At 42.8% G+C, this 11,935-nt stretch overlaps 1 protein-coding gene and 1 long non-coding RNA gene across 2 annotated transcripts in view; one reads left to right on the top strand and one right to left on the bottom strand.

The window, feature by feature from the left end:
* The window catches only part of LOC106816965 (Usher syndrome type-1G protein homolog), a 41,582-nt gene extending 38,695 nt beyond the window's left edge, over window positions 1-2,887 (bottom strand). Inside the window, exon 1 of the mRNA XM_014821611.1 lies at window positions 2,568-2,887. Within this exon, the coding sequence (XP_014677097.1) occupies window positions 2,568-2,734 (167 nt within the window). The 5' untranslated portion in view covers window positions 2,735-2,887. The remainder of the gene's footprint in view (window positions 1-2,567) is intronic.
* Window positions 2,888-2,979: 92 nt separating this feature from the next.
* LOC106816964 lies at window positions 2,980-11,776 on the top strand. Its single transcript, XR_001394971.1, has 2 exons — window positions 2,980-3,294; window positions 11,697-11,776. It is a non-coding gene; the product is annotated as an uncharacterized LOC106816964 (long non-coding RNA).
* Window positions 11,777-11,935: the final 159 nt, after the last annotated feature.

The raw sequence follows: 11,935 nt of genomic DNA, 5'->3' as shown, positions 1-11,935 counted from the left end.
CTCTCTCTCTCTCTCTCACACACACACGCACGCACGCACGCACGCACGCCCGCACGCACACACACACACACACACACACGGTGACACACACGCACACACACACACACACACACACGGTGACACACACGCACAAACACACACACACACACGCACGCACGCACGCACCCCCCCACACACACACATCTCTCTCTTTCCCACTGCCTCACCTCATCTCTCTTGGAGAAACACCGATGTGATGAGATCTATATGCGTGTGTGCGTATATGTTAGCTCGACCGGTGTATCCCCTTCGCTCCCACTACAGGGTTAGGAGCTATAAGGCGCCTTTCCTGTAGCGGGAGGGAAGGGACTACACCGGTAGAGCTGGTAGCGGTAGGCCTACGCCGGTAGAGCTACGTATATGCGTGTCTATATGATTATGTATGTCCGCATGTATGACTGGCTCTTACACGGGTTCACACGGCCGCAAGGCAAGTTTGCCGCCTTACGAATTTCTCTCTCTCATTCCGCAAGGCGGAAACGACCAACTTGTCTGTTCGTAGAGGTATGTTAGTGTTTGACCCCGATCCGACCGCCATGTAGAATGACGCGCATGATCGCACCCTAGCAACAACGCTGACCAGCCGGTGAAAAAAAAACCGCTCGCAGCCGTGTGTCAAAGGCCCCTTGTGCATTCGTGAACGCGATGTGAGTGTGTTTGTGTGGATCGTACTGATCCGCGGACGCTTAGCACAAATTCGCAGCCATTAGAGGAGAAAGACGCGTCTGTGGGTGACCGCCCACAAACGACGTTCTTGTGTTTATTTGCAGACGAAGCGAGCGGTGTTTTCACAGGGCGAAAACAACGATGCGAGTGGAGGAGAGTGGAACGCTAGCTAAAGATTTGACCACGTCGCTAATACCCTATAGCCGTCCTACAGTCATGAGTGGGGAGCGGATTTAAGCAAAGATTTAATCACGTCACGAATGCTAGCTGTCTTACGTGTGCGGAGAAGGGACTTAGGGAAAGATTTGTTCATACCACAATCCTCTAAATGACTGATGTGGAGGAGATGGGACTTAGGGAAAGATTTGTTCATATCACTAATCCCCTAAATGTCTGATGTGGAGGAGAGGGGATTTAGGGAAAGAGTTGTTCATATCACTAATCTCCTAAATGTCTTATGTGGGCAAAGAGGGGATTAGCAAGAGATTAGCTACATCACTAATTCGTTGACTGACTTCTTACTTCGGTCACTAGGTGATCATAATAAGATATCAACCGTCCTGTGAGATTAAACAGGCGCTTATTAGATTGCACTCGATTCAACTGATGCGCACCAGGAATTTTTAGAAGCAATGATAACATCTAGTTTGAATACGGTGGCTGATAAACTGACATTTCGCACAACGTGGAAGTTTTATAACTGACAAATACATTTATATTTGCTATTAAGGCACGTTCCCTGCTTTTATCTACGTACGTCCAAATAAAGATTTCGTTAGACAAGTAGTACCAATAGTCGTTAGCTGATAGCAGATTCGCTATATGTCGTATGAATGCACTTTGGATGCTACAATATGTTGTCGTGTAAACTACATGTTCCTATGTGGGACCTATCGTCTATGCTAACAAATAAGTCATGTTATTACTGACAGCACGTCTAACAAGATAATTGGCATTAATTGCTATACTCTTACACATATATTATTAATATGAGGGTTAGGAATCGATAAAGATGTGTAAAAATACCTCCTTATTTCCTACACATATTTAGTGATATAAAGTCAGTATATAAGCTAGCAGCAGCTACAATGTTGCAGTACAATGTTTGGCATCTGTGTGCAACCTCGAAACTAACACGCCATTTTGTAGCAGTGTACCTTCGTCAGCTTTTCCATGAGTTATCTACATCCAGTATCAGAAATCTAATAATATATATTATATAGATGTATTGTTGTGACTAAATGTACTGTATAATGTGTATCCCATGGCACGAGTTATTGAGCTGCTTCAACTGTGAAACCACTTCTTCACATTTTCAAATTCATTTCAACAATATGAAGTTTTGTTGTCTGGTAGGAAAATCAATAATCAGAGCTTGAAGTTCAATGTCATAATATACAGATTAAACCCCCACCAAGGTGACCTATAGTAGTCCAAGAAATGTCTCAACATCTCAACAACAAGGGATCATATCCCTGTTGTCTGATATTTAAATAAATTCATTCATACTGTACATTATTTGCGAGATATACATCTTGGATTGAAATGAATGACCATGACACTGCATATCGTATTTGTTTGCAAGTAGGCTACAGTGACATAAAATTTCACTTTCTGTAATAGACATGCAGACGGTAAACAAAATTCAGTAAAGGGTTGCAATACTGCCAAAGACACGATGAAATGATAACTAATAATAATATATTATCTGATATTATGAATAACAGTTTACAAGTTACACATAAAAATTACATTTACATAAATATCTTGCTGAACAGCCTGAACGTATGAAATGCACACAACTTCTATGAAATAATGGTAAAATGTAACTTGTAATACAAGTAATGTAACTTCTTTCTTACCCTCTGCCACAGATTAACCTAAGAGCTTCCAGGTTGCCATGGAAAGCTGCCCATAGCGTAGGCGTCATTCCATCTTCATCCTTTTTGTTGAGATCGTGTTTCGTTCCCTCTCGCAATAAGTCCAGGTAGCCATCCCTGGCCGCCTTGTGAAATCTATCGTCACTCATGATCACTCTCACCGTATATATATCATAATATTGTAAGATCTGTAATAATTTCACGAAGCGTTCACTTCACAACAACAAAGTCCACGAACGACAACCGACGCACCACCGGAACCTAAACGCAGGTGACACAGGTACGCCAGCGCAATCAGTAAACTTGGAGCGCACCCGTGAGCTTGGAGCCAATATCCGGAAGTTTACAGCGCCACTAGCGGAAATCGTGTGATTCACTTTTGAAAACGAGGCCACGATGGTGTCATTCTGTGATACGTGTACCATATTTACGTGTAATGTTTAAAACTGTTTTAAAAAAGTATTATAGTAATAACGACAAGTTTCTACGTGAACTTTGTGCTGCGCGATGCCATAGTTGTATGTTAGATGCATACATTTTTGTGCTACATGCAAGCAAGGTGAAGTAATCATTAATTGACCTAAATAAAAACAATAACAACATCGCTGGCGGTAGGATTTACAGGACCAAATCAAATGTCGTGATCTAATCAGGACTGCGTACACGTCACACGGCCTATTAATGATGAACCTACACGACTTTAACCTAGGTCAGTGGCATAGCTTATGGCATAGGGTGTGTGCTACGTAAAGACGTACAATCTATTGTAAGTTGTTCTTGTATAATAATAAATATATTACAAGTTGTATGTCAGTATTACTAGTAGTAGTAGTAGTATTAGTAACACTAGCCAGGTAGTACCACTAACAGACAACAATACTCAATAGTTCCTTATTAATATTAGCTCTGTAACAGTGTAGTCATTAGTGTCTGTTAGTTGCATGACTTAATCGCCATCGTCCCAAATACGGCATTTGTTTGTGTCCTAGCATGTCAACAGGGTATCCGGAATATGCTAGTATAGATGCTCTTGGTGGCTGTTCATGTATGTATGTATGTATGTATGTAATTATATATGTATGTATGAACGAAAACCTTTAGATCGGTGTTATACCCTTTTTATTTTTGATAGTTTCCCACCGGTAATTTCACTTTACCGGGAGATTTTGTTCCGGAGCTTCCAGGCTGATTCTAAGTAATGTTTAACCTGCTCTACCCAATCCCCATAACATCTATGTTCATTTAGCCCCAAGATGGTGAGCATCACCTGCCTTTCCTCCAGCTGTTCAGGAGTGACCCCCACTTATTGGAGCCTGCCCACGTGATCTTCCTTAGGTGTTTGTATGCCGGGCAAACTAACAGGAAATGCTGTAGGTCTTCTGGTTCTCCCTTATTGCACAAACAGTGGCAATTTTCTTCCCGCCCCTCACACCATCTCGCTGGTATCTCTCTTATTTAACGGGGGGAGGCATCCCGCCTTACATTGGTACAGGCGTCAGCTTACTAGAGGCGATTTTATAACTCAGCCTTGACATCGTCAAGCTGAGCTACTTGCCATGCCGGGTCTGTCCGTCAACAAATTTCGCATTTCGTGTCGGCACGACCAGGAATCACCCGTTTGAAGGCTCCACATGTTGAAATTGAGTATCACGTTGTTGGTAGCTATTATCGGCTATGCTCCCATATCCTAAACGTGAATTTTGAACGCACGCCAGTCGAAATTAACGTAAATCAATTTCTCGAGACACAGCAATTATTTGGTGGCAAAATGGGAATTGCCATGAGTCAGTGCTGATAGGTTCAGACGGATTTCGCCTTCCATAGATTTTTGGGTTATGGTATTGTGAATGAGAATAAGGGGCTAGGGGTTTTTTGATATTTACATAAAAAAATTAATGCATGAATTAAAAGGTGAGGATGGCAACATATATATGCATAAATTACTATAGGAGCACATAACCAGTTCTCTCGGTGTCACACTCGTACTGGTTCCGTTTTTACAAATTTCATGACAATATCTTTAAATGCACACAATTTGTAGTAATTGAATCCTTCTCCAACCTCTGCCCGATAAAAAATCGTCTTATCATAGAGTAAACAGGTTTACAAAAAAACATGTCGGAAAACGGTAACAGCATGAACTATTTATTTCAAACGCCATCGCTACAAAGCGGGTATAAGCGGGCCAACGTACGGTCAAACAAATGTAAGTGATTCATTCCTTGGTTTAAGTGAAATTATTATGCTGCGACATATATTTTGGCCCAGATGCGCAAATCGTTGTTATAGAATGTAACGAGTCGATGGTTGCTCATTTAAACTTGACTTTCTTGCTTAGTTCAACCTCATTTGTGTCCTTATTTTTTGTGGTGAGCTAATACAGTGCCACATGTGAAGCACCTGGGCCTTCACTTCTATTCCTTATTATAGCGATTAATATGTCATTTCGCATAAGGTGTATGGGCTAGGTACTTCTGCTGACGAAGTCTTAGGCACCCCAGTTACTCGTCCTCACCATACCACCACCGCCGTAACTCCTGCTGGGCGCAGGCGGCTACTAGTATGCCTTTACGTTGGCTATCTCCATCAAATAAGATTCGGCTACTGTAGTTGTGTTTCACTTGTATTCGATGGCTCTGCGCGTGTCCAACTCGCACATCTACGAACATATCTCACTAGACGTCGGAGAAGGGTATCGACGACAGAGTGTTGCCTAAAGGATCACTTTCTTATATATATTGTTTAATTTTAAAATTCCTATGAATATTCGGGCCTGATAATCCTCCAGTCTTCGTTATATTACTCGGTTTCTAAGACTTCAGCCGTCTCTAGTTATGAGAGATTTGGTGCCAACATCCTCAGGACAGGCAAAGTTCATATCGCGCCATTATTAGGATTATAAAAGTTCTATCTACCTAAAGTAGAACTGATCTCGAGCCTTTGTGTGAGTAACGGTCAGCTCATCGTAGTGCTTAATTCAGTAGCAAGAGCTGCTGGTGCGCGAACCAGCGATTCATAGTAATAACCAGACAATGGTCCTGCAGTCTCATTATGTATATCTCGCTAATGCGGAAGTACAGCTAGATCAAGATCATAGCAGAATTCCCGCGTGTGGTTCTTCTCCCTCACGTCACAGCGATTAGTTTTTCTCCTCAAATTTTTAACTATTAAAATTCACTAAAGTCTATTGAGATAATCCTCTTCATATCAGATTGGCAAAGAGCAACGGTGATAGACTAAGAATGTCGGTTCATTCCTATGTAATTATGACATTCCTGCAGTCAGATCGGTGGAGTTGAACCCACCACCTAGATTCGCATATGGGCCTAGTGCAGGCTTACAACAAATAGGTTTATCGCTCCACGTGCACATGGACCTCTATTAGCTGGCTAGACTTATTGTCCCGCCTATAACACATCGAAAATCTTCACTGAGCCTTCACGCTTAACTTTAAATGCGCTAGTAGTTTCTTTCTATCTATCGCCAGTCGGTATTCCCGCTTTTTTAAAGTCTACCGGAAGCTCGACATACCAGGGTTGATTGTCCTGTATTTTTGCCCTTTGTATGCTTCGTGTTCAGAATAGAATACCCCTGTTGTCAAGCGGTTGCGCGTCTGTCCTTCTGACGCCATTTTGGAGTTTGGCGTCTCTAAGAAATGCCCGGCAGTTCTTCCGGCAAGTTTTCTAGGGCGGAGTCCTAAGGATTCCTGAGAAATATTTTACCAACAATCTACTAGTTCAAGTTGGCTATTGGCCTTTCTGTAGTTTTTTTAACCGTTTTTCTATCCAGGTCCTTAAATTTTTTAAGACTAGCGTGACTCCTTCGACCTGATCTTTTTCTACGGCACCGCTGTTTTTGCTCAAATCATTTGTCAGCCCAGGCAGCGCATTCCTTTATCTTCATTTGCCGGCGTTTCCAATGTTTCCTGTCCATCTCCCCCAAGATGTTACATTAAAATACTCTGCTTTAATTGATTTTTTTTCCTACCGCAGGCGATTACCTACTATTCGTTTTTTGCTATTTTTTATTTCTATTTCAGCTGGTTTCTGCTCCTCCATTCCTGACCATTTGTTTCCCAGACAGCCAGAATTTTCAGGGCAACTTCTGCCTTCCCCTCGCACTGTCTGATCAGAGGGCCACTATCTGATTAATTCTTCAAAACTTTAGCGAGCAATCGTATGTAGTCTGGATCCGCACAATTTTCGATGCTCACCTGTTGGCTTTATCGTTGCAGCTCCGTCATACACTTGCGCTAACGCACAAGTCTTAATTCCTCTCGTTGTACTGTTGCCCCCGCGGGAAGGCACTTTCGAATTCTAGTTCTCAGTATTATTTCTGTTCCATTTTTGGCCCTCACCCTGTCTCTCTTGTATATTTCGCGCTGCTAAGCAGCTTTCGGCCCTCAATGATCTAGACGGCAAGATCTATCCCCTTCCTCCCAACGACGCATGGATTCCGCGCTTTGCCGGAGACGGTGCTGGCCTATAGCTTTTGTTACGCCGGCTTCTGCGAGGAGCCTTCACTATAAGACTCTCAATCAAAGTCTCTCAGCATACGGCTCGATAGGGGGCGAGCATTTATTTTGGAGAGTTAATTTGATTTAGGTTCGCTTTTCAACAGTATTCCCCCTTTCTGGTAAGGCTCCCACACTGCAGGCCCGCACCCATGTTCGTTTTGAACAAGAGTGCCCTTAGTTTTTATATCCGTGACAGATCTTCTGAGATGACAGTACGGTGTCTTAAATGCCTTTAGTACCCAGGGTAGGATGTAGACTACAGAGGCCAGAGAGAGGGTCCTGTAGTTATGTCTACTTGCCCCTCATGCATAAATGGCTCCTATCTTTTGAACTATATGGTTACAACTTCTATTCCAACAAGTGCATAGTCGTCAGCCGCAGATTTTAGGTTGTTTTCGACTTGTGGCCCTAGTCCATAATGCAGGTGTTAGCGATGTCTTATATATAGACTTTGACACATGCTCATTGCATGCGCTCTGTGTGCTGAAAGGTCAAGTAGGTCACGAGGGGGTTTCTACCTTCAAGCCCAATTTTAATCCTTCCATTGATCAGTCACGTTCCATACCAATTTTGCCATTTCGAACTGATTCGGGGCCGACCTGCCGACATTAGAACAATTCCGTCAAAAACACGATTGTTGGACACTGCGCCGCTTATCTGCCTTAACAGTTACACAAGAGTTCCCACTTGCACCATTGCCACTTTGCATCGCCACTGTTCCGTAAGGCGACTGCTGGATCCCGGTACATTTCCCCACCTTTTGGCCTTATATTCGCCCATTTCGCCAGTTTTCTGTTACTGTATGCTGCAGACTTGCTGAGTCATTGTTCTTGTTGACAATGTTAGCTTGAAAAAACGTTTTCCGAATATAACTGCACGTAACGGTTCAGCCCGGCATACAGGCCACAGTCTTTTTATCAGCTCTACAGACATTTATAATAATTTATCTGGCCATGTTGTTATCAAGTTACAATGAAAATTTTGTGTGACGAGAAGGAGCAACCTTCTAAATTCAGCGATAAATATTAAATACTATGATAAATGAAATTGTCATGGAGAGAATATGCAATTTAGAATAGAGATACGTTATATATAGAACCTAAGCATCCAGGACGGAGCTGACGTCATACGAGAGAGGGACCGGGGGGCCGAACGCGAATTGCCCCCCACTTTTTTAGGCATCAAATAATAAGAGTGTCTAATGTATTTGTATGAATCGGCAAAGTACCTGAGAAAGAAATGAGAAATAAAGAAGAGAAGATAAGGAGGGAAAGAGGACGAAGGAAGAGTGTTAATGCCACATATTTCATGTACTTGGCCTACTGAAGGAGAAATTATACAAAGGGTTCTGTACGGAAGTCCCCCCTCTAGCCTTACTCTAGATAGCAAACAGACTTGCACAAGCGCGCGTATTTACCCCAATACCGCGAGTGACGGACTTCGAGCCAGGCTTTGATCCTCCGAGTTGGCATTCGGAGGCTCGACGAATATCAGACCGTTACAATGGCAATGCAGGCCCGGCTAGCCAAGAGGAACGTGGGGTCGGCTGGAAGACAGTTCGTTAGACGGTGTAACCCCCCCCCTAGCGGCCATCCCCGGTCCCCCCCACCAATAAAACCAAATTTTTATTTTTTTTTCTAGAATTTGGCAAGGATGGTATACACTTTCAATGGTCGGGCTTTTGTGCACAGTTATAGTGTAAATAATTGTGCCATTAAAATCTCCAATCGTTGCGGGAGGAGGAGTGTAACAGTGAACACCCCACTCGTCAACACATCCCTCCCTCCAGCGCAGCATGGTTTTCGCTCTTGCAAAAATCGTAATCAGCCCTGTGCAGGCTTCGCGCGAGCTCTGAATTGTCTATAATGAAGTCTAAGGAGCGTGTGACAGGGGTGCGAGGACGCTCGACCCCCCTTGCTTGCCAGTAAAAATAACGCAAATTACTGAGGATGTCTAATATGAGAAAATTTATGCTGGGCGAGAGAAAGCACCCCGCGCAGACGACCCTCCTCCTGCGTGCTCTACCTGATACTCCTTAGGTTACGCGGTCAGCCTACCCGCACCCGCCGTGTTACATTAATCATCCTACACGCGCGCGCGCTCGGCCCGAGCAAGACATTTGCGCGAATCCATCTTTCTGAGAAAACCTTGCCCCTTGACCTCCTATCCTTCCCCACAACTATAGACGCTGAGCTAGCGGGTCCCCTGCATATAGAACAGCTATTGTACTTATATTGCACCTACGCCTCACCGTATACGCACAGCTGTAAGCCGTACCCGCAGCACCAGAGCCTAACGCTACGCATGATCAACGCAGAGCCCCCGGTATACCTATTTCCGTTGGCCTTCCCTCGTTGGCTCCCACCTTCAAACGCGACCTGTACCCAGGGTACGTTCCGGCAGTAACCTCTTGCGGGCCCACATAGCCTCTATGAGCCGTAATAGGGTTCTTATTGGAATTATAAAATTATATAGTATATGAAAAGTTTGGATTCTCCCGAACAGGCATGTCTCCCTGTTTCAGTACCTTCTTAGATTGTAGCCATTTAGCACTTCGAGTTCTTCAAGGGCTGTATTTAGAGAGATCACAATATGATCCGAAATAATCTTTTATTTAATATCCTAGCAGCTTGGGTTTCTTAAAGTAAAACTGTTGTCAGCAAGCATGAAGAATAAAACTAAAGATAAAAGGCTAGTGCGCCGTGCCAGTGTTACTAGTGTCTTATTGTCTGAGAGCATATCATTCCCAGCAATGTTATTTGTTGACTATCTGAGCCCCGCGAGAAGACACATCGTATTGCAGGAAGTATTTAAGAAAATGGACAAATATTTCTGTATAATCTGAGAAAAGAAAGATTCGACTATGCATAGTTCATTATTCCTATAAATCTATTATCCATCATATTGATGCAAAATCTCATATATTACTATCACAGTGATTGTACATGTTGACATAGACATGTAACTAGAAAAGGTGTTATTACAATCTCGTTTTTTCTTCTCATCTTATAAAAATTTGAAAGTGTTCGACCTAGATCGCTCGCAATCATTCTGCAGATCTAGAGCTAACCAATTTCAGTTGCAGAGGAAAATTGGAAAAGCTAAACGTATCTGCCCTTCCACACACCAATCCTTGCGCCTGGCTATCACACCCCACCAGCCCTACTGCTTGTCGCCTGGGCTCTCTCGGCTCGTGAGCGCTTCGCGATAACAAGCTCTCTCCAAAGAATTAACGTCGCGAGCCCCCCACCGTAAGTGGTAAATAAAGCAAATGCGCATGTATCCCCCCACGAGTGGTCGATTCATTCCCCCTCAGAAATGTGGTGAGTATATCGCCTGAATCCGAACTACACGCTTTTTGAAAACAGCGTGGCGCGCCTATGCCCGGCTTGTAGGATGAATGCGATAGTCAGATCTTAGTATTAACTATCTAGACCAGTATCAACATCATGATATTCTTATCTCCTATCTAGGATATTATGCTATAAATACTTATTACCTAAATTATATAAGTAGTATTCCGTTGACAAATGCATTCGTTATACATTTTTGTGATGCATGCATGCTGGCATAGCGCGTCTAAATAGGTCTAATATGTAGAACCTGACCGTTCAACGCCAGCCCGTAATAACCATGAAGAATTCGGAGCGAGGAGCAAGGTGAAAATCTGAAAACCAAAAGTTTGCCATAAAACCGTATTATTAAGTTCGAATTCTAGACACTCTTTGCCGCCTAGTATTACTCCATCAACAGAAGATATCCTTGGACGGTATTTATTAATGATTCACTGGTCAGCCCTCACATAACACCTGTCTTACCTTGCTGATATAAAACAAACCGCTTGTCTTTACGATGCCGCTCAATAATACGAGGCAATCAATAACAGACGTCATTCATTCAATTTGTCAATCATTGACGGAAACACGCGAGGTTTCCCGAAGTTACCTCAAAGCGAGAGACAGTCGCAGTCAGCAGGTATCTCGAGTTGGTTTTTGGCGAAAATACCAGATTTTCGCCGCTTATTATCTCAGCGTAGGTGCATCGTAGGGACATGCGGTTTGTTTTATATTAACAAGGTAGGACAGCTGATCAATAATACTGCAAAGAATCGTCAAAATAAAATGGGGGGTTTATTAATTCGACTATAACTGCAACATGGTTTCAGCATTTCACCTTTGTACGCTCTCCTTCTTTATACCAGTGTCCCTTTATATTGAGGGGACTCTACTTTATACGCCCTTGATACCGTTATACACTCCCAAACACAGATCTATGCAGTCTTTGCTCATTGCATCAAAATCTCTGTACCGGTAAATCTATGTAACAGCAATCAGAAAGTTTAAGTAATTGAAAATGAGTTGCAAGTTTAAAATGTCCTGTTGATGACAACCTCATTGTAAAATCCATCAAGTAAGTTTTTTGTATCACAACTTCAATATAATTCTATCAATTGCTCCAGAGACTAATCCTAACTCTGTCTTCCATATTACTTTCGTATACAGATACATTATCATAAGTTGCTAGGTAATTTGTACATACTTTTGCTCGTATTATTCGAAATAATTTATTATGATAATATTTGGAATTTCTTGCAGGAAATACTATTTCTGTGCTCAGCTGTGATTGGATGTTGACTCATGGTTAATCTACACTAGCATTCACAACTATGTTTACATTAAAGGTAAGAAAATCGGCTAAGGCAGACTATATGTAATTTATAATTAATTATTGGCAATCCAGGTGCCTAGGCTACCACTAGAGCTGAGAGGGTCTATGTCCCTTGGGGTACTGCCGGAACGTACCCTGGGTACGGTCCGGAATACCGGAACGTACC

The sequence above is a fragment of the Priapulus caudatus genome, unplaced genomic scaffold (assembly GCF_000485595.1).
Source record: "Priapulus caudatus unplaced genomic scaffold, Priapulus_caudatus-5.0.1 Scaffold1547, whole genome shotgun sequence".
Classification (NCBI taxonomy): Eukaryota; Metazoa; Priapulida; class Priapulimorpha; order Priapulimorphida; family Priapulidae; genus Priapulus; species Priapulus caudatus.
This window is presented reverse-complemented; position numbering and strand designations above follow the sequence as displayed.